Below are 23,793 nucleotides of genomic sequence, written 5' to 3'. Positions count from 1 at the left end.
TTTGTACCATTCCCCAGGCTTGGGAGACCAAATAGGCAACCAGGTTCAAGATGCCATCTGACCAGGACCAGCACATCCTCGCTCACCTACTCAAATGTTGACCAATATATTGTTTGGCTTCCTCAATGGCTTGCTGAAGAATATCTGGGTTTGTAACAAGGTCTATGTCAGTTGAGAAGATGGGCCCAGGAATAGCAGGTAGAATTTAACTCCGACAAGTGTGAGCTGTGGCACTTTGGGGATGTCAAAGTAGGGCAGGACTTGCACAGTACATGGAGGATTCCTGGAGAGAGAGAGAGATATAGAACAGAGTTCGTGGAGTGCAGGTGCACGGTTCTCCACAAGTGGCGAGACAGGTAGACAGGGTGGCAAAGGCAGCATTTGGCACACTTGCCTTCATTGGGAGCAGTATTGAATACAAAGATTGGGACGCCACATTACAGCCGTACAAGTCATTGGTGAGACCACACTTGGAGCACCGTGTGCAGTTGTGGTCACCCAGCCACACCAAGGATGCCATGAAGTTGGAAAGGGTGCAGAAGAGATTCACCAGGATGATACCTGGGCTTGGGTTACAGGGAGAGGTTGGATAGGCTGGGCCATTTTGCTTTGGAGTGTAGGAGACCGAGGGGTGACCTTATTGAGGTGTACAAGATCATGAGGGGCACGGATAAAGTGAATGCTCAGTCTTTTTCCCCAGGATAGAGGATTCTAAAACTGGGACAAGGCTTAAAGTGTGAGAGGGGAGTGATGTGAGGGACCTCAGGAGCAACTTTTCCCACTCAGACGGTAGTCTATATCTGGAATGAGTTGCCAGTGGAAGCTACAGAAGTTGATACATTTAGACAGATATATGGATAGGAAGGGTTTAGAGGAATATGGACCAAATGCTGGCAAATTGGACTAGCCCGGCATGGACAAGGTGGGCCACAGGGCCTGTTGCTGTTCTGTATAGTTCTTGCACCACATGGAGAATTTGCCCATTAACTGTCAGGTATTCTGACACAAGAATACTTATGTCTGTTTGAACACCAGTATTCTTCCCTCTCTATTTATAAAAACTTATTCTTCATACTGAAATGGATAAACTCGCATTTTGCACATAACCCCCCCCCCCCCCCCCCCCCCCCCCCCCCCCCCCGTATAAATAAGAAATTCCCAATGTTAAGGGAGTCCAGAACCAGGGGCCACAGTTTAAGAATAAGGGGCAAGCCATTTAGAATGGAGAGGAGGAAACAATTTTTCACACAGAGAGTTGAGAGTGTGGAATGTTCTGCTTCAAAGGGCGGTGGAGGCAGGCTCTCTGGAAACTTTCAAGAGAGAGCTAGATAGGGCTCTTAAAGTTAGCAGAGTCAGAGGATATGGGGAGAAGGCAGGAACGGGGCACTGATTGTGGATCTGATCAGCCATGATCACATTGAATGGCGGTGCTGGCTCGAAGGGCCGAATGGCCGACTCTTGCACCTATTGTCCAAGATAAATTGCAGATCTCCTTTGGAGAAGATAAAACTTGGACGTTGCAAGATGGCACTGGAACGTGGCGACTCTCTGCGGGCTGTTCCAGAAGAGGGTCTAATTGTAGTCATTTACCGTGTGATCTGATAGCGTGCTGAAGCTTTCACTGTATCTCTGTACTTTACATCAGACTGAAGGGTCCAGACACAAATGTTACTCATCCATGTTCTCCAGAGATGCTGGCTGAGCCGCTGAGTTACTCCAGCATTCTGCGTCCTTTTGTGTAAACCATCTGCAGTTCCCCGTTTCTGTCGTCCACACTGTTTGCTGGCCCCATCAGCAGCAATCGGGGATGTATTCTATTTTATCTTCTCATCCGAATCACCGACATGCATTGGACTTGCACAGGATTGCAGGCGGTTGTTGATGCTGCCCAGTCCACCACACAGACCAGAATCCCCACCATCGACTCCATCTACACTGCACCCTACTCACGAAAGCAGGCAACAGAAACAAGGACCTTTTCCAGCCAAGTCATTCCCTCTTCTCCCCACTCCCACTGTGATTCAATAGACAATAGGTGCAGGAGTAGGCCATTCGGCCCCTCGAGCCAGAACCGCCATTCAATGTGATCATGGCTGATCATCCCCAATCAGTACTACGTTCCTGCCTTCTCCCTATATCCCCCGACTCCGCTATTTTTAACAGCCATGTCAAGCTCTCTCTTGAAAGCATCCAGAGAACCAGCCTCCACCGCCGTCTGAGGCAGAGAAATGCAGACTCACAACTGTGTGAGAAAAAGTGTTTCCTTGTCTCCGTTCTAAATGGCCTACTCCTTATTCTTAAACTGTGGCCCCTGGTTCTGGACTCCCCCAACATCGGGAACATGTTTCCTGCCTCTAGCGTGTCCAAACCCTTAACAATCTTTTATGTTTCAATGAGATTCCCTCTCATCCTTCTAAACTCCAGAGTGTACAAGCCCAGCTGCTCCATTCTCTCAGCATACGACAGTCCCGCCATCCCGGGAATTAACCTTGTAAACCTACGCTGCACTCCCTCAATAGCAAGAATGTCCCGACTCAAATCCTTCAGGATTCAGTTATTCAGATTCAATTATTCAGATTCAGGAACAGCTCCTACCTCACTGTTACCAGACTACTGAACAGTCATTCCATAAGCAAGGGCCTCTGGAACTTCACCGTACAATACCCAGAACTATATGTAGGTATATTTTGTGTTGTGCTTAAGTACAGATTTATTTTACTCATGTACTGTACGACCCAATTTAATTGGACAGCATGTAAACAAAGCTTCCCACTGTACAATGGGTCAATAATAAGCCAACTCCTGGACCCCAGCACCAGTCAGTGGCATAGCAACCAGAACGCAACCTTTATTTCCATCCAGCAACCCATCTCAATATACATCAGTATGTTACTTTGACGACTGTGCATGTCAGTTGTATTCAGCTCCTTGCTCAAGGACTTAATTCATTGCGGCCTAACTTTCCAGACCACAACCCTGTTTTTGTCAAGGGAACAAGTTTGCCAAAAGACACTTGGGCAGGTACATGGATAGGAACGGTATCGCGGGATTGAGCCAAACACGGGCAGGGGGGGACTAGTGTGGATGGGGCATCTTGGACAGCATGGGAAAGTGGGGGCGAAGGGTCTGTTTCCGTGTGTTATGACGGTTTAAAAGCAAACCTTGACTTGCAAGGTTCTCAACCTACAAGACATCTCCAGAAGGTTGGGAAGTTCTATACAAGATGGCAACAATACCTTTCATGTTAGGATGGGGGGGGGGGGGGGGGGGGGGGGGGGGGGGGGGGGGGGGTGGGGGGGGGGGGGGGGGGGTCCTCAAGGGATTGGAAGCCCCAAGGTACAAGGAGAGGTTGGGCAGGCTAGGAGTTTACTCCTTAGAGTGCAGGAGGCTGAGGGGTGACTATATAGAGGTGAATCACGAAGAATAGATAGGGGGAATGCAGAGTTTATTCCCTCCAGGTTTAAGATGAGAGGGGAAAGATTTAATAGGAACCAGAGGGGCAACTTTTTCCACTTAGGGTGTATGGAATGAAGAGACAGGGAAGGTATTTGAGGCAGGTAGTATAACAACATTTAAAAGACATTGGGACAGGTACGTGGATAGGAAAGGTTTAGATGAGTTAGGGCAAAGTGCAGACACATGGGACTAGTTTAGATGGGGCACCTCAGACAGCTTGAATGAGTTGGGCCGAAGGGCCTGTTTTCCTGATCCAACTAAACAAACTATCATGGACTTTGATAACAGATTGCAGATCCTGGAAGACTGACCTAATATGAGATACAAGCTTTTAGATCAGTTTCTGGTAAAATACAATCTTTTGAGTTCTTTCTGTTCAGCTGCTCACACTATGGGATTTTTTAAAAAGCAAAAAAAGTGATAGTTGAAGTTATTGACCAGACGAAATACCGAAAAAAAAGTACCATGTTCCACAGGCCTCATTTTGAACAGTTGGGCCTTGAATAGTTGTGTGTGACAAAACAAAACACTTTCAGACTTTGTATTCATCGTAGAGCTGTACCGGACTGAAAATACCCTTCAGCCCACCAAGTTGGCATTCTGGGCTAGCCCTATTTGCCTGCATTGGGCACATAGCCTTGGAAACTCTTCCGATATATGTTTAAATGACTTTTAAGAGTTAAAAATTGTGAAGAGAAGTTGCCCCATCCACCATCGCCCACATGGATCAACACTTCCACAGGCAAGCAATAAAGGCATCAAATCACAGATTAAAAGGTAAGTTTGTATTGCCAAGGCAGCATTGGATTTTTTTTTTTATGACAAAGTTCTTAATCCATAAAAACACCAACTAGATACATTTAAAAAAAATGTACAAATCCTGCAAAAATATATAACCAAAATATTCTTGGTGTTGGTATTCAGTATTGGCCAAACATTTATACCTCTATAAAGAGGAATAATGAAAAAGGTTTGCCATAATGTTCATTTATTCTTCCTCCTCATCTCCACCACACTCTGCTCCTCAGCAAGGAATTATTCTGAGGGGTTCCAATCCAACACATAGAAACTAGGTGCAGGAGTAGGCCATTCGGCCCTTCGAGCCTGTCCAGTCCCTGCCGAGTTCCTCCAGCACTTTGTGTTTTGTCCAGCACCAGCATTCCTTGTGCCTCCGTTTTAAAGTTCTTCCAACACAGCCTCAAAACTTGGAATACCCAAACTCTAACTTCGAACAATTTTCAACGGCAATGTTTATAACATATAACATATAACAATTACAGCACGGAAACAGGCCATCTCGGCCCTACAAGTCCATGCCGAACAACTTTTTTTTCCCCTTAGTCCCACCTGCCTGCACTCATACCATAACCCTCCATTCCCTTCTCATCCATATGCCTATCCAATTTATTTTTAAATGATACCAATGAACCTGCCTCCACCACTTCCACTGGAAGCTCATTCCACACCGCTACCACTCTGAGTAAAGAAGTTCCCCCTCATATTACCCCTAAACTTCTGTCCCTTAATTCTGAAGTCATGTCCTCTTGTTTGAATCTTCCCCATTCTCAAAGGGAAAAGCTTGTCCACATCAACTCTGTCTATCCCTCTCATCATTTTAAAGACCTCTATCAAGTTTGTTTTTTTTATTTTAATTCCCAAATTGGTGAAGTTGTTGAACTTGGCCCGGGCAGACCCATTTAAATGGATATATTTGGTCATCAAATATTTTCAGATCTGCTAATGGAAATCCTTTTATTGTGTACACATTGGCATGTATGTGTTGTTGTGTGCAATACAACAGTGTCTACACTGCAGAAAGTACTTGATAGCTCAGGAAGCACTTTAATCCAACTAGAGAACTCAAATAGAGATGTGGCAACAGGCATTAGAACATTATTTGCCAAGAAAGCATTTTCTTTCACCACGATCCGGTTGCAAATTAGTGCACACATTTCTTTAACCAAACGCCCATAGAAATGGAGGCTGTTACTCTTTGCTTCAGTTTTTCAATGCTTGTTCAACATTGCTGTGTTGTACAACTTTAATCCGACAATTCACTGGACAAAGGGCTGTAACAGGAACTGGTGGTCCCTACCTTCCACGCACTCAAAGTCGGCTGAAGGGGGCCGGGCGAGGAGGGGGGATGATGTTTTATGGGACGACTGGATGGAGGAGAGGGCTGCAACATGCCTTTATGGCCAACTATAGCAGGGACCGTAAAATGGTGCCAATACCTGGCGTCTCTTGCATATGGACTCAGTGGGCTGTTTCTGTGCATTCTGTACTCAACTGTAATTGTACTTATGTGTGGCAATAATCTTACTGATCTGTATGCAAAAAAAATCTCACTGTTCCTTGGTACACGTCATAAAAAACCCATTGAAGATACAACAATTCAGTAAGTGATCAGCCCACAGGATAATGATAGCTCGGCAACACAGCAGACAGAATGGGGGTTTTGCCAAACATTACAGGTGCTTTAGGAAACAGTTACTTTACCTCAATTGGGTTTCTGTACAGCGACTGCTTCCCAGAGGAGGGAAAGGACATGGCGATAACACGATCTGCAAACAGCACACAAGCGCAAAGTTAGAAACATAGAAATTAGGTGCAGGAGTAGGCCATTCGGCCCTTCGAGCCTGCACCGCCATTCAATATGATCATGGCTGATCATCCAACTCAGTATCCCGTACCTGCCTTCTCTCCATACCCCCTGATCCCCTTAGCCACAAGGGCCACATCTAACTCCCTCTTAAATATAGCCAATGAACTGGCCTCAACTACCCTCTGTGGCAGAGAGTTCCAGAGATTCACCACTCTCTGCGTGAAAAAAGTTCTTCTCATCACGGTTTTAAAGGATTTCCCCCTTATCCTTAAGCTGTGACCCCTTGTCCTGGACTTCCCTAACATCGGGAACAATCTTCCTGCATCTAGCCTGTCCAACCCCTTAAGAATTTTTTAAGTTTCTACAAGATCCCCTCTCAATCTCCTAAATGAACTTAAATGAATGCAGTAACGCTCAAGTTAACACCATGATGCAGAGCACAAAACCAATGTCGCAATGCAGACAACTGAGAGGCAGATCACACATATCCAATTTTGTGCCTCTCCCCCTACGTAGAAGGCAGATTCACTCCTGGGCCAGTTATACAACACATCTGCTGTCAAACAACAGCTACAGTTACTGCCAGTCCCCTTCCACCCACATCCATCCCTCCGACTTTACGTTTCAATCCTCCTCTGATGCCCTGGTCTCCTTTTTACCTCCAGCCTTTCTCACTTACTCCACCCATCTTGGTTCTTGGTTTCTTGGTCCTCCAAAATATTCCAAATGGAATTTCAACTGGAGGTGGTACCTCATGGTGGTACCCCATCTCTCCCCTCCCCCACACCTCTCTCCCCCACACCTCGCTCCATCTCCCTCTTCCCACCATATCACTCTCTCCCCCACCCCCTTCCCCCTCTCCCTCCTACACCTCTGTCCCTCTTCCACCTCTCCCCCTACCCCTCCCCCCTCCCCTCTCTTCCACTTCTCTCCCACTTACCCCACCCCTCTGACAATCTCCCCCCTCACCTGGATGGATCCACCCACTTGCCAGGCTTTATTCCATCCCCACTCTTTTCCAGCTCCCCCCACCCCATCAGTCTGAAGAATGGACCCGACCCGAAACGTCATCTGTCCATTCCCTCCACAGATGCTGCCAGACCTGCCGAGTCCATCCAGCAATGTGTTCAGACAAGATAAAAGGCAGCCTGCCCCTCTTCCATCAACTGTAGCTACCAGGTAGAATGTAGCACATTCTACTCACCAGTAATGTAAGTAAGGTCCAAGTCAAACCCATCCTTTTGATAGCGCCTCTTGTTCTCAGACACCTGGAAATAAAGGGGTTTCATCAATCTTCTTAAATTACGTTAGTTTCTAACATATGGCAATATAAAATCATCATTTCATCGTCACCTCTACCAGTTCACTCAACGCTCTAACTGCCCTCTGTCGTCTTTATACGATTCTCTGGGATGATGGCAAGGATTTTGGGGGGCTGGGGGAGGGGAAAGAAAGGAGGAAGAAGGGAATTTGCCACTCTACAGGGAAAATAACTTTAGTTAGGAGAGTTCTGTAGTTGTGAATCCACAAGATGACACAGTGATGGTCAAAGGAGTTTGTACCTCTGATTCAAGTCAAGTTAATTACTGGGAGGAATACAAAAACTACTGAGAAAAAGGCAGGTGATTAAGAAAAGTAGTGTATATGGCAAGTATATAACACCAGTGAGGAGAGTGGTGGACATTGCCCGGTCCATCACAGGTACTGACCTCCCCACCATCATCAAAGACCCACAACATCCTGGCCACGCTCTCATCTCGCTGCCACCATCAGGAAGAAGGTACAGGAGCCTGAAAACCGTGACCTCCAGGTTCAAGAACAGCTTCATCCCAGCAACCATCAGGCTCTTGAACACTGCACAACACTGACCTGAGCAACTATGATCTTCTGTGGACTGGTATTTGGTTACATTATGGACTTCCTGTCAATAATCTCTTAGTGAAGCAATTGGAATAATTGAATTTGAGTTGCCACAATGAAATCTTTATTGAAGTTTTAACTTAAGGAACTCCCAACACATACTTACTGCCCACTCCGTATCGTCCTCTTTGCTCCATCTATTGTACTCAAGTTTGATCATTTATAGTATTTTTTTCCCCAAGAGACACAGCATAGAAACAGGCTCTTTGGCCCACTGAGTTGGCACTGACAATCGAACACACGTTCACACTAGTTATCCCACTTTCTCATCCACTCCCTACACACAACGGGGCTATTTACAGAGGGCCGATTAATCTACAAACCCGCACGTCTTTGGGATACGAGAGGAAACCAGAGCACCCAGAGGAAACCCACGTGGTCACAGGGAGAAGGTCAGTTGAGGTCAGGATCGAACCTGGGTCTCGGGTGCACGAGGCAACAGCTCTACTGCTGTGCCAGGTATATCTGATCTTTTGTTCAGCAGGCTTTGGCAGCAACAGCACGGATGGACTTGAGTGTGAAACGTCAGTGTTTTGTAGATGGTTCACATTGCGGGCAATGAATGCTTAGAAGAGGTAGTCGGATGTCATTTAAGGGAGCTACTTCTTTCCCCAGGACAGCATTGAACTTTGTGTTGGTGGCTTCATCTACATCCGGGCAAGTATTGTGTTATTTATTATTATACATTGTGTTATTGCATTAATGGGTCTGAAAAGCTGCAGCTATTATAATAACAAATACAATAGTTGCCTGGATGAGTATTATGCCACCAACAGGAAATTCAACACTGGCCAAGAATAATTAGCTTTTCAGATTTAGTCAAGTCAACTTTATTTGTCACCTACACATACAAGATGTGCAGTGAAATGAAAGTGGCAATGCCTGCAGATTGTGCAAAAACTACAGAACAGAATCAGTATTTACACACTAGAAAATATTTTTTTTTCAAGAGACACAACACAACAGTAACTTAGTACAGCAAGTTAGTCCCTGGTGAGATAACACTTTACAGCCCTGATAGCCTGTGGGAAGAAACTCCGTCTCATCCTCTCTGTTTTTACAGCATGACAGCGGAGGCGTTTGCCTGACCGTAGCAGCTGGAACAGTCCGTTGCTGGGGTGGTAAGGGTCCCCCATAATGTTACTGGCTCTAGATCTGCTCCTCCTGGTGTATAGGTCCTGTAGGGGGGGGGCAAGCATAGTTCCCATAGTGCATTCGGCCGAACGCACTACTCTCTGCGGAGCCTTCCTGTCCTGGGCAGAGCAGTTCTCAAACCAGTTTGTGATGTTGCCGGACAAGATGCTTTCTACAGCCCCGGAGTAGAAGCACTGAAATACGTGACAATCCTCTGCCTCAGAGGGGGGGGGGGGGAGGCATGTTCTCTGGATGCTTTCAAGATAGAGCTAGATAGGGCTCTTAAAAATAGTGGTCATGAGATATGGGGAGAAGGTAGGAACGGGGTACTGATTGGGGATGATCAGCCTTGATCATATTGAATAGCAGTGCTGGCTCGAAGGGCCGAATGTCCTGCTCCTGTACCTATTGTCTATTGTCTCTAATAAACTAAAAAAAAAACCGGAGGTACAATGAAAACCTTTCTGTTGCATGTTATCCAGTCAGCAGACTGTCGAGTCATACATGGTGGAAACAGGACCTTCGGCCCAACTTGCCCACATGTCCCATCTACACAAGCCCCACCCGCCTGCATTTGGTCCACATCCCTCTAAACCCGTCCTATCCATGTACCTCTCTAAATGTTTCTTAAATGTTGCGATAGTACCTGCCTCAACTACCTCCTCCGGCAGCTCATTCCATACACCTACCACCTTTTTCGTGAAGAAGTTACCCCTCGGGTTCCTATTAAATCTTTCTCCCTTCACCTTAAACTGATGTCCTTTAGTTCTCAATTCCCCATACACTGGGTAAGAGACTGTGTCTACCCGATCTATTCCTCTCATGATTTTGCACACCTCTACAAGATCATCCCCTCATCCTCCTGTGCTCCTAGGAATAGAGTCCTAACCTGCCCAACCTCCCTCTATAGCTTACAATGTAATCTGACTGCGCACAATTACAATCAAGCTGTCCACAGTGTACAGATACAGGATAATCGGCAACTGACTACTTCTAAACATTCAGTAAGGATTTCATTGTCATGCTTTCAGTACGTATGGCAATTAAATACTGTTGACTCTTAGAAACATAGAAAAATAGGTGCAGGAGTAGGCCATTTGGCCCTTTGAGCTAGCACCACCATTCAAAATGACAATCTACAATCAGTACCCCGTTCCTGCTTTTTACCACATATCCCTTGATTTCTTTAGCTCCAAGAGCTATATACAACTCTTGAAACCATCCAGTGAATTGGCCTCCGCTGCCTTCTGTGGCAGAGAATTCCACAGTTTCACAACTCTCTGGGTAAAGATGTTTTTCCTCATCTCAGTCCTACCCCTTATTCTTAAACTGTGACCCCTGGTTCTGGACTCCCCCCAACACGGGGAAGATTTCTCCTGCATCTAGCCTGTCATATGCTCCATATGTTTGCAAGTACACATGGTTCCAGGAACACTTGGCTAATGTCTGGTATGCCTCGGGTCAGGAGGAGATTGTTCACACAGGATTCCCAGTCTCCGACTGGCTTTTGTAGCCTCAGCATTTACACGGACAATGTGGATCAGACTCTGGTCTATGGCGACTCCTGGGACATTGATGGAGCAGACGAGGATATTGCCAGGACTAGAGGGTCTGGGTTATAGGCAGAGTTTTAGGAGGCTGAGACTATTCCTTGGAGCACAGGAGGATGAAGGGTGATCTTATAGAAGTGCATAAGATCACGAGGGGAATAGATTGGGTAGATACACAGTCTCTTGCCCAGAGTAGGTGAATCAAGGACTGGAGGACACAACTTTAAGGTGAAGGGGAAAAGATTGAATAGGTATCTGAGGGGTAACTTTTTCCGCACAAAGGGTGGTGGATGTATGGAACAAGCTGCCAGAGGAGGTAGTTAAGGCAGGGACTATCCCAACATTCAAGAAGCAGTTAGAAAGGTACATGGATAGGACGGGTTTGGAGGGATGTGGACCAATTGCTGGCAGGCAGGACTAGTGTAGCTGGGCCATGTTGGCTGGTGTAGGCAAGATGGGCTGAAGGGCCTGTTTGCACACTGTATCACTATGACCGATTCAGATCCCATGAGATTCTGCTGGCTGCTTCAGTTTCTTCTCGCGGTTGGCAAGGGAATTGACCAGAGCAAATCACCCCAAAGCAGGTGGGTGGTTCACAAAACCAAAATCAGAGGCTCCTTATTAAAATGTGGAGATGGCATTAATGGCATCGCCTCGTGTGTTTGCATTGACGCAATGGGCCGAATGGCCTCTGAACAACTTAAAGCATCATAACTAAACGATAAACTCCAAACAGTTACATTATACAATGTGTGCGGGGTTGAATGAGTAGCATTTTATGCCATTTCCATTGAAATTGACGGGATTGGAATATTGCCACCACAATTACTTTGGCCAGTTAGAGCACTTTACCACTCAAACTAGTCTGTGGGGAAAAATCAAACGCGTTCAGTTGTCCAGAACAAGGAAGCAGAGGTAGAAAGGGCAGGTTAAACAAATTCACCCTATGTTTAGTTCCAACAGCACGGAGCAGTGACACCCAACACCTCTGCCAGAACAGAACCACCAAGCATTGTTCCATCACCGACTGCTCTCATCTCTGGCCTTTGTTACAACTATCTACCCATCCATATTCTCCACAGATGCTGCCCGGCCTGCGCAGCTACTCCGTCACACTAGCCACAGGTTTGGGTTCCTTCAAGACTCTGTAGCCAGCTCTACTTGTTATCTAAATCTAAATTAGATCTACTTATTATCTAAATGGTGGCCGATTGGGAAAGGGGGAGATGCAGCGAGACCTGGGTGTCATGGTACACCAGTCATTGAAGGTAGGCATGCAGGTGCAGCAGGCAGTAAAGAAAGCGAATGGTATGTTGGCTTTCATAGCAAAAGGATTTGAGTAGGGAGGTTCTACTGCAGTTGTACAGGGTCTTGGTGAGACCACACCTGGAGTATTGCGTACAGTTTTGGTCTCCAAATCTGAGGAAGGACATTATTGCCATAGAGGGAGTGCAGAGACGGTTCACCAGACTGATTCCTGGGATGTCAGGAGTGTCTTATGAAGAAAGACTGGATAGACTTGGGTTATACTCTCTAGAATTTAGGAGATTGAGAGGGGATCTTATAGAAACTTACAAAATTCTTAAGGGGTTGGACAGGCTAGATGCAGGAAGATTGTTCCCGATGTTAGGGAAGTCCAGGACAAGGGGTCACAGCTTAAGGATAAGGGGGAAATCCTTTAAAACCGAGATGAGAAGAACTTTTTTCACACAGAGAGTGGTGAATCTCTGGAACTCTCTGCCACAGAGGGTAGTTGAGGCCAGTTCATTGGCTATATTTAAGAGGGAGTTAGATGTGGCCCTTGTGGCTAAGGGGATCAGGGGGTATGGAGAGAAGGCAGGTACGGGATACTGAGTTGGATGATCAGCCATGATCATATTGAATGGCGGTGCAGGCTCGAAGGGCCGAATGGCCTACTCCTGCACCTAATTTCTATGTTTCTATGTTTGTATGTTACACATTGATTGATTGATGCTTCTCATTGGTAATCTATAACCTTGCAACCACTTCAGTTTCCCTTTACTCTTCCATTTCAATCCAGTCATAAAATGGCAACATCTTAATGGCCAACGTACATTTAGATTAATTGAATATTACAACACAAGTACAAGCCCTTCAGTCCATGGCACCTGTGCTAGACATGATGCCAAGACCTTCACCCATCTGCTTGAACATGACCCACATCCACCTGCCTATACAAAGGTTGCCTCCATGTGCTCTCGTTTCCTTACACATACAGCGTGGAACCCAGCCCTTCAGCCCACACAGACCATCGATCACCTGTTCACACTAGTTCCATGTTATCCCACTTTCTCATCCGCCCCCTACATGCTGGGGGCAATTTACAGAGGGCCAAGAAACCCGCATGCCTTTGGGATGCGAGAGGAATCCAGAGCACCCAGAGTAAACCTTTGTTTGGCACATGGAACTGCAGGGAATGGAATACCCAGGTCTCTGGCGCTGTGAGGTAGCGGTTCTACCGGCTGCATCATTGTGCAGCCCCAATCGGAAGTCAACCCAGATATAATACTTCACAGCATCATTTACAAATAACATGCTTGTTTCACAGAACGATGAGCTAAAGGCTAATGAACAATTAAACAAAATAAATGTAAGTTTTCAAACCAGTTACTAGCGCACCAGAAAAGACACAGAGTGCGGAGGGTAGCTGCTCAGAGAACCCGAAGGACCGCAGACTGGAAGGAAGAGGCTGACTGGTGCTTGTCCCTGGAAGACCAGAGACTGGGAGGATGGAACCAGCAAGGGGAGAAGCCAGTGGGAGAGGAGGGGGAAATGGGGTCTGGCTTACCACGCCCTCCAGTTGGGCTGCAGTAGATGCGCCCGTGGAACAAAGGTGGAGGGGAGAGGAGAGGGACATCGCTTCACTGGTCAACCCACACGTCCAAGGAAGGCAATGGCTGGAGGTCAGCAGCAGCCTGGAACTGGCACCACTGAGAACTACAACATGGACTGGACTTGGAAAATGGCAGAAAAACATGGCCCCTGTTGCACGTGGCCTCAGTAGACTATAACTGCACGATTCGCTAAATCGGGGATGCGCTTGGCTATGGTAATACTTTACTGGACTGTATGCAAGAAAAGAATTTCACTGTGTGTGTGCGCGCGTGCAGCAGTTCAAACATGTATTAATAGAAGCACCACAGAACCATTAACTCAGCGGGTCAGGCAGCATCTCTGGAGAACATGGAGGCAAATGACCCTTCTTCAGACGTCCTCCTGGGATGTTGCCGAGCTCCTCCAGCACCCTGCCTTCTTTTGTAAACCAGCATCTGCAGTTCAAAATGAGAAGTCTGAAGAAGGGTCCCAACCTAAAACGTCACCCATTCCTTCTCTCCAGAGATGCTGCCTGGCCCGCTGAGTTACTCCAGCATCTGCAGTTCCTGGTTTCTAAGAGTGCACCAGTCGTCACCACAAAGAGATCATCCCTTTGCTGGTCTCAGAGTGATCTCTCCTGTTGCAACACTCACCATCCTTCTGGTGGCCTTTTCAAGGTGCTTCTTCTGTGAAGCAAGCCGGAAAATTCTAACCAAGATGACAACTCGTAGAACACGGAAGACAGTCACCACCCTGAAGAACAAGAGAAGTTTATTACTGGAGTTACCCATATATTTTAATCCCAACATTTGTGTTTTAAATGTACAAATTATAATTCAGGCTCAAATAATAATCACCCAAACATTTCATATATTTTTACTAGGCAAAGAATTTACCAGACTTTATATTTAAATAGATTAGCTTCTTGAAAATGGATACATATGGTCAAATTGTCACACCCATATTCTCAACACTAATGAATGCTAGGGGAAATAAAAGATTTAAAATAGAGTTGGAGGAACAGATTATTCCTCCAACTCCATATGGGGAGAGGAAGAATGCAGTACTGATTGTGGATGATCAGCCATGATCACAGTGAATGGCAGTGCTGGCTCGAAGGGCCGAATGGCCTCCTCCTGCGTCCATTATCTATCGTTTTGCTACCTACACCCGAGCTAGAGTGACTCGGGTCCTTGGAAACAAACAGAACAGCGCTGGAGTTTATACTTCCTGAAAGAGAAGTGTGGACAGGGAAGATGGTTAACATAGAAACATGGAAATTAGGTGCAGGAGTAGGCCATTCGGCCCTTCGAGCCTGCACCGCCATTCAATATGATCATGGCTGATCATCCAACTCAGTATCCCGTACCTGCCTTCTCTCCATACCCCCTGATCCCCTTGGCCACAAGGGCCACATCTAACTCCCTCTTAAATATAGCCAATGAACTGGCCTCAACTACCCTCTGTGGCAGAGAGTTCCAGCGATTCACCACTCTCTGCGTGAAAAAAGTTCTTCTCATCTCGGTTTTAAAGGATTTCCCCTTTATCCTTAAGCTGTGACCCCTTGTCCTGGACTTCCCTAACATCGGGAACAATCTTCCTGCATCTAGCCTGTCCAACCCCTTAAGAATTTTGTAAGTTTCTATAAGATCCCCTCTCAATCTCCTAAATTCTAGAGAGTCTATCCAGTCTTTCTTCATAAGACAGTCCCAACATCCCAGGAATCAGTCTGGTGAACCTTCTCTGCACTCCCTCTATGGAAAAGATGAAGGATGGACAACATTTGCAGTATCGACACAGCGGGCACAAAAATATACCAGAGATGCTGAACCTACGTCAGAAAGGGTGATCCCAGAATTGCAAAGGAGTACTCATCAGGAACAAATTAATAGACTTGGGGTTTTGCTTCAAGGTTACACTGATTTGGCCTGATAAAGGACGTGTATTGCATAGGCAAGATGTGGGAAGTGTTACCTATTGTAGGTACATCTACTGTAGAAATCTAGGCTATAGATGTTAAATGGCATCCAGGAAATGTAACAAGGAAATAAGAAACGTCCAAACAGGTAGGAACTCGGTGCAGCCTGTTATAGAGATAGATAATCATACCGAGCAGAAACAGGTCCTTCAGACCAACTAATCCATGCTGACCAAAATGCCCCATCTAAGCCATTCCCATATACTTCTAAACCTTTCCTATCCAGGTACCTGTCTAGGGGTTATTTAAATGCTGCTATAGTACCTGCCTCAACTACCTCATTGGCATCTTATTCCATACACCCACCATCCACCGTGTGAAAAAGGCGCCCCTCAAGCTCCTAATACATCCTTCCCCTCTCATTTTAAACCATGTCAATAGACAATAAATGCACTAGTAGGCCATTCAGCCCTTCGAGCCAGCATTCAATGTGATCATGGCTGATTATCCTCAATCAGTACCCCATTTCTGCCTTCTCCCCCTATCTCCGCTATCCCTCTTCACCTATGACTGCACACCTGTACATGGTACTAACACCATCATCAAGTATGCAGATGATACAACGGTGATTAGCCTCATCAGCAACAACGATGAGTCGGCCTACAGGGAGGAGGTCCAGCACTTAGCAGCATGGTGCGCTGACAACAACCTGGCCCTTAACTCCAAGAAGACCAAGGAGCTCATTGTAGACTTCAGGAAGTCCAGGGGCGGCACGCACACCCCCATCCACATTAACGGGACGGAGGTGGAACGTGTTTCTAGCTTCAGGTTCCTGGGTGTTAACATCTCCGATGATCTCTCTTGGACCCACAATACCTCTACTCTGATCAAGAAGGCTCATCAGCATCTCATCTTCCTGAGGAGACTAAAGAAGGTCCATCTGTCTCCTCAGATCCTGGTGAACTTCTACCGCTGCACCATCGAGAGCATCCTTACCAACTGTATCACAGTATGGTATGGCAACTGCTCTGTCTCCGACCAGAAGGCATTGCAGAGGGTGGTGAAAATTGCCCAACGCATCACACCGGTTCCTCGCTCCCCTCCATTGAGTCTGTCCAAAGCAAGCGTTGTCTGCGGAGGGCGCTCAGCATCGCCAAGGACTGCTCTCACCCCAATCATGGACTGTTTACCCTCCTACCATCCGGGAGGCGCTACAGGTCTCTCCATTGCCAGACCAGCAGGTCGAGGAACAGCTTCTTCCCGGCGGCTGTCACTCTACTCAACAACGTACCTCGGTGACTGCCAATCACCACCCCCCCCCCCGACACTCCTCCCACACTATGTCTGTATATATGCTAATGTAAATATTTATTCAAATCATATGCTATGTCGCTCTTCCAGGGAGATGCTAAATGCATTTTGTTGTCTCTGTACTGTACACTGACAATGACAATTAAAGTTGAATCTGAATCTTTAAGAGCCCTATCTAGCTCGCTCTTGAAAGCATCCAGAGAACCGGCCTCCATCACCCTCCGAGGCAGAGAATTCCACACTCACAACTCTGTGGGTCCTCTGGTTCTTGATTCCCCTACTCTGGGTAAAAGACTGTGCATTCACCCTATGAATTCCCCACTTCTATACTGAAAGCCAAAGTATCAAAAGCATTCTTTACCACCCTATATACCCGTAACAGCACAGTGTATACCTGCCCCCCCTAGATCCCAGAGCCCTACCATTCACTGTGAAGGTCCTGCCCTGGTTAGACTTCCCAAAACACAACACCTTTCACTTGTCTGTATTAAACTGCATTAACTATTCCTCAGCCCACTTGCCCAGCTGATCAAGGTCCAGCTGTAGGTATTTGATAACCCTCACCATGGTTCTCAATACCACCCACTTTAATGTAATCTGCAAAGTTACCAATCACGCCTTGTACATTCTCATCCAAGTCATTGATATAAATTGCATACAGCAATGGGCCCAGCACTGATCCCAGAGGCACATTACTAGTCTCCAGTCTGAAAAACAACCTTCTGCTATCACCCTTGCTTGAAGCCAATTCTCCAACCAGTCAACTAGCTCCTTGGATTCCATGCAATCCAAGCTCTGAGAGGCCTGTCATATGGTTCCTTAAAGGCTTAGCTGATCCATTAGACAATGTCTACGGCCTTGCCCTGGTCGTAGAGTGATACAGTGTGGAAACAGGCCCTTCAGCCCAACTCGCTCACACCGGCCAACAATGTCCCAGCTACACTAGTCCCACTTGCCTGCGCTTGGTCCATAGCCCTCCAAACCCGTCCTATCCATGTACCCGTCTAACTGTTTTAAACGATGCGATAGTCCCAGCCTCAACTACCTCCCTCCTCTGCCAGCTTGTTCGGTACACTCACCACCCTTGTGTGTGAAAAAGTTACCCCTCGGATTCCTATTAAATCTTTTCCCCTTCGCCTTCAACCTATGTCCTTAATTCCCCTACTGTGGGCAGGGGAACCTTTATAGTCCAAAAATGTAATCAAATAAATTCACCCTTCATGGGTTTTATACCAATTAGTTAGGGATGTGCACAGCTGCACTGGAGGAGATGGTGGGGCACACCAGGCTGTAATTTTGGTTCAGTTCTGACCATCTAGTGCCGTCAAGAACGGGGATCATATATTGGTGGGATAAACATGGCAAGAGGAAGCATCATGTGTTTTAGCGGCACAGAGGCGATGCACTCTCATGGCATGATTGATGCAATGCTGGCTTAGACTCAATGTCCCATTCATTGCAAGATGATATAAGAACAAGAGGCTCATTAGAGGCTAGATCACAGCACGTTTGGTGAAATGCCCCATTCTGTGCTACAGAAACCTTCAAATGTTAAAAAATGAACCATTCCATTAGTTATCAGGAATTAAGATGCAAGAGGAAAAGATGTTACATTAAAGCTATGGCTTTCTTACCCCCACCTCTCACTCCATCACAAAAACAATCCTGTTCTAGAGGCCTAAAAATGGCTATCATTAGATAGAGGCGTCAGCCTGCAAGCTCATGTCAAAGGAGCTGAATTAGACAATTCGGCCCATTTAGTCTACTGCACCATTCAATCATGGCTGATCTACCTTTCCCTCTCAACCCCATGCCTTCTCCCCGCAACCTTTGACACCCGTACTAATGAAGAACTAACCCGCAACTGGAGTTCAGACTAAAAAGCAGCAGAGCAGTTGTGGAATGATCAATACGCTACATTAATGAAGATAGGCACAAAACGCTGGAGTAACTCAATGGGGCAGGCAGCATCTCTGGAATAAGGAATTGGTGATATTTCAGGTCAAGACCCTTCTGCAGTCTGAAGAAGAGTCTCAACCCAAAATGTCACCCACTCCTTCTCTCCAGTGATGCTGCCTGTCCCACTGAGTTACTCCAGCAATGTGTCTATCTTCGGTGTAAACCCGCATTTGCAATTCGTTCCTACACAAATTAATGAAGGCAATTCATATCAGGAACAAGTTGCCAGATTAAGCTTTAGAAGTCCTAATTGTGCCCACCACAAGACATTTGAACAGATATGGACAGGAAGTGTTGAGAGGGCTATATGCAGGCAAATGGGACTAGCCCAGTATGCCAACTTGGTCAGCATGGATAAGGAGGGCCGAAGGGCCTGTTTCCGTGCTGTACAGCTCTGAGAGTCTGCTTCAACTGCAGGACCAGTTGTAGATGCTAGCACCATTGCTTCACTATCAGGAGGCTGGGAGTTGAAGGTTGTACCGCAGAACTCCATGCAGCTAAACCAAGACCAACTAGTCAGGGCATGGGTGAGACGGGGAGCTGTGCGGCTGGAAGATGCAGACTGATGAATTACTTCCTGAAAGTAGCGGTGTTCCTTAGTTTAACATGGAGCTTCAGGCACCCATTCTGGAGTGTTACAGTATCACACCCCAACATTAACATCATTAAAAATACACAGCTTCCTTCTCTGTCCACTTCCTCCCACATCCCTCCAGCTTTACATTTCACTTCTCTCCTTATCCGACACCCTTATGGCTCCTTTTCAACTCTGGCCTTTGCCATTTACTCCACCCATCTGCCAATCGCCCCCTCACCCTTATCCACCTATCACTCACCAGGCTGTGTCTGGCCCCCACCTCCCCTCTCTCACGGCCAAACACAAAACGACTCCATACGTCTGAAGACTGTCCAGCCAGTAATAGTGTCTACCCATTCCCTCTACAGATGCTGCCTGCCCACTGAGTTCCTCCAGCACTTGGCATTTTACTCAAGATTCCAGCGTCTGCAGTTCCTTGTGAATCCGACGCAGCTCATTATCCCAATAGCTTAGTTTAGAACTTCATTGACTGCTGTTAGCCGAGCATTCCCACTTTGCACTTATATTCATTTTAACGGGGAGAAGGCGGGAAAATGTGATTGGGAAGCAGAGGTCAGCCATGCTTGAATGACACTCGATGGGCCGAATGGCCTGATTATACCCCTAGAACGTGTGAACTCACAGGCTCTCAAGAACTTTTAGACTTCAAGGAAATCGGTTTCTTTACAGCTATCCAAAGTTTAGAAGGATGAGAGGTGATCTCATTGTTAAGGGTTTGGACACGCTAGAGGCAGGAAACATGTTCCCGATGTTGGGCGAGTCCAGAACCAGGGGCCACAGTTTAAGAATAAGGAGCAAGCCATTTAGAATGGAGACGAGGAAACACTTTCTCACAGAGAGTTGCGAGTCTGTGGAATTCTCTGCCTCAGAGGGCAGTGGAGGCAGGTTCTCTGGATGCTTTCAAGAGAGCTAGATAGGGCTCTTAAAAATAGTGGAGTCGGGAGATATGGGGAGAAGGCAGGAACTGGGTACTGATTGGGGATGATCAGCCATGATCACATTGAATGGCAGTGCTAGCTCAAAGGGCTGAATGGCCTACTCCTGCACCTCTTGTATCATTTAGATCATCACTCGCAGCCCAGGCTCGGGATACAATGAGTAACATCAATAGCAGTCCCTAAAGAAAACACACTTTGACACATTTTAAGTTTAAGTTATCCAATTATTAGCATGCCTGTATCTAGCCAAACTGTAGAAAAGTTGGCTTTAATGGACATCAGTCTACCTGGGAATGAGAGTTGCACCACTCAGATCAGAGAAGGCATAGACCATAGTAATAACCTGGGTCACCACCACAATCACAGCGTCCAAAATGTTGAGTTTGGAATGGAAGTACACACGGAACCTGCAACATAAACATAGAAGATGCAAATTGTACTGAAGGCTGCATATTAGTACTCAGTTCTCATTGCACTTTGTGAAGCCTAATGTGATCTCTATAAAACATCAATCTTTATATTCTATGGATCGTCTATAGTTGCACCAAGGACTGTGGTATTTTTTAACACTAGTAATGTGGTAATCAATTTATTGATTTTTTTGTTATATGCCTGACCTACTGAGTTCCTCCAGCACTTTGCATTGGACTCAAGATTCCAGCTTCTGCAAGTTCCTTGTTAATCCAACTCTGCTCATTATCCCGATAGCATCATTTAGAACTTCACCGACTGCTGTAAGCTGTGTGTACGATGTTTACGGACCTGTTAAACTGCAGCAAGTAAGAATTTCATTGTTCCATTGTCGGTACTTGTGACAATTAAGCACTCCAGCCCTCTTCCAAACCTGCCTGAACTATGTTGGATCTATTTATTTCATTCTTTTATGTTTTAAAACAAATGACAGAGTTTGAATACTAATTTTGACTTGATTACAGTCAATGATGGGGAAATTAGCCAGAGGGTGGCGAATCTGTGGCCTTCTTTGCCACAGATGGCTGTGGAGGCAAAGTCATTAGATATTCTTTTAAACTAGATTGACAGATACTTGGTTAGTAGGGGTGTCAAGGGCAATGTGGAGATGGCAGAAAAATGGAGTTGTGAGGGAAAGATAGATCAGTCATGATTGAATGATAGAGTAGATGCGATGGGCCGAATGGCCCAATTTACTTGCATGACTTATGGACTTCTGAAATCTGGATCATGACTATGCAGCACATGGTTAATTCATCCACCCAAGGGAAGAGATGGAGATCAGGCCTTCATTCAATCTAGTCATGGTATTATGCTGCAGATAATTCAAACCTCAGACCCAAAGGTCTTGGACTTGCTTGAACAGTTGAAGTTTAAAGATTGCCACATCAGGTTTCATTTGTCATGAATGGTCCACGCCAAATGCTGGCCACGCAACCTCCAGAAACAGCATCCAAAGATACAAGACAGACACCAAATGTTGGAGTTGGAGTAACTCAGAGGGACAGGCAGCATCTCTGGAGAGAATGAATGGGTGATGATTCGGGCCGAGACCCTTCTCAGAGATGCAAGATGGCACCAGAGTGTAGCAACTCTGCATGCTCTTCCCAGAGGCAGATTTACCATCGTCTGATACAAATCGCTCTACACTTTTATATCCCTTTCCCTCCTGCAAACACAGATATTCTGCACTGTATATTTTCCCCTTTGCTCAACCTATTGTACTCGAGTTTGTCTTGATTATATTCATGCATCTGTTTGAATAGCATGCAAAACAAAGCTCCTCACTGCCCCTTTCATTTAAGGATATACTGTGGGCAAGTTTAATAATAATATAATTTTCAAAAATAATTTTTAAATATAATGTAATATTTAGTGCTTACCCTTCCACAAAGATTCGAAGGAGGACATCAATAACGAAGAAGAAAGATATAGCCAGTGACACGCCTACAATTCCGTGCCTGAAGGGCTTACTTTTATTTGCAGTTGATAAATCCACAATTACAAGAACAACATCAACAATTATAAGAACAATACCAAAAATCCTGCAAGAAACAAAAAGCAAAACAGGAAATTAAACTGGTCACATTCCATTCCCCTCAGCAAGGCCTGGCAAAGCACATTAATATCAGGGCACAGTAATATCTCCCCCCCTCCCCCGTCCACACCCTCTGTAGTGTACACATTTCTCCCAGCACACTATTCACCTTGCTCCTCCCTCTTTCTGCTCCCCTTCCGGTTTACATTTCACTCCTCTTATCCAGCACCATGTTACCTCCTTTTCACCTCCATCCTTTGTCACTCCAGCCTTTGGCCCATCACCCTCTTCCCCCTCCTAATCGGTATCCACCCATCACTTGTCAGGTTTTGTCACTATTCCAGCTTTCCTCACCCCCCCCTACACCCATCAGTATTTTCCCCCGGGTGCCAGTATCTGCTGCTTCTCATGTCTGGAATAAAACTGATGATCTAGAATACAGGGAACTGTCACCGGACACCAAGTTCTCCGTATGACTGGATGCAATTTATTTTAAAAGGCTCGCCGTTAAATCATTGAAGATGTTACACGGTATTCTAATACATTTGCCAGAGAATCGGTTAAAGAGAAAGGCCCCAGGAGCCAAATGTAAATACACAAAACCTCCCTTGAACCAAATGCTCAACTATCTGGATATCTGAATGGTCAATTTTGGTTTATTGAAATTCAACAGTAATACAATGTACAAGCCCCAGGGAAGGAAGCATACTCAAGGGGGCTGTCCCACTGCAGCAACCTAATTGACGAGTTTAGAAGAGTTTGAAAAAAAATGTCATGTTGAAGACCTCCTTCAACTATGTTGAACACAAGCTTTGACTAACTCATGGAAAAATTGGACACCGAATAGTGGAGAGTGAAGACAACCTCCTTTGATCTTCTTCGACTATGATGAAGACTATCTACGACTACCTTCGATTACCTACAACTAACATGCCGACCTACTAGGACTAAACCTACAGGTAAAAAAATGTATCGATTTTTCCATTACTCGCGAGCATTTTTCAACATGTTGAAAAATACGCCGCGACCCAGCTGAGACCTCGAGTACACGGGGACTACTCTCCAACATGAAGGAGAGTTACAAAGACCTCCTACGACCTCGTGTTGACCATGCTGCGAGTACGAGTCGAGGGCAAACTCGCCAGAACTCGCAGATTAGGTCTCCCAAGTGGGACAGCCCCTTTCCACACAAACGATGCTAGATGGCCGTTTGGGAGGGGCATAGTCATACAGCATGGAAACAGGCCCTTCGGCCCAGCTCGTCCATGCCAACCAAGATGTCCCAACTACACTAGTCCCTCATGCGGCCCATATCTCTCCGAACCTTTCCTATTCATGTCGGACATGTTTCCCTCATTTACTCGTTTCCTGCAAACGGTTTGATCACAACTTCTGTTCATTTGCTTCTCGTTGCAAATTTGGAAGCTGAGTTCCCCACTGATGGGTCATGCATTCAGTACTCAGCTGCCAAGCGAGGCCGGGATACCACCGACTTGAACATGGTCATTGATCCTACAGAAATATTTTACACTGCCCAAGAGGCAAGTGGGGTCAGTAGACC

General features: G+C 46.1%; 1 protein-coding gene across 3 annotated transcripts in view; it reads right to left on the bottom strand.

Moving 5' to 3' along the window:
* tpte (transmembrane phosphatase with tensin homology) overlaps positions 1-23,793 on the bottom strand; it is a 98,695-nt gene that overhangs the window by 45,001 nt on the left and 29,901 nt on the right. For all 3 annotated transcript variants that reach the window (XM_055637481.1, XM_055637482.1, XM_055637483.1), the window contains 5 exons: positions 22,078-22,239; positions 20,512-20,631; positions 14,154-14,253; positions 7,266-7,329; positions 5,956-6,020 (listed from right to left, as the gene is read on the bottom strand). In XM_055637481.1, coding sequence (XP_055493456.1) covers positions 5,956-6,020; positions 7,266-7,329; positions 14,154-14,253; positions 20,512-20,631; positions 22,078-22,239 — 511 coding nt within the window. The remainder of the gene's footprint in view (positions 1-5,955; positions 6,021-7,265; positions 7,330-14,153; positions 14,254-20,511; positions 20,632-22,077; positions 22,240-23,793) is intronic.

The sequence above is a fragment of the Leucoraja erinacea genome, chromosome 6, assembly GCF_028641065.1.
Source record: "Leucoraja erinacea ecotype New England chromosome 6, Leri_hhj_1, whole genome shotgun sequence".
Lineage (NCBI taxonomy): Eukaryota > Metazoa > Chordata > Chondrichthyes > Rajiformes > Rajidae > Leucoraja > Leucoraja erinaceus.
Note: the sequence above shows the minus strand (reverse complement) of the source record. Positions and strands in the feature narration are given on the sequence as shown.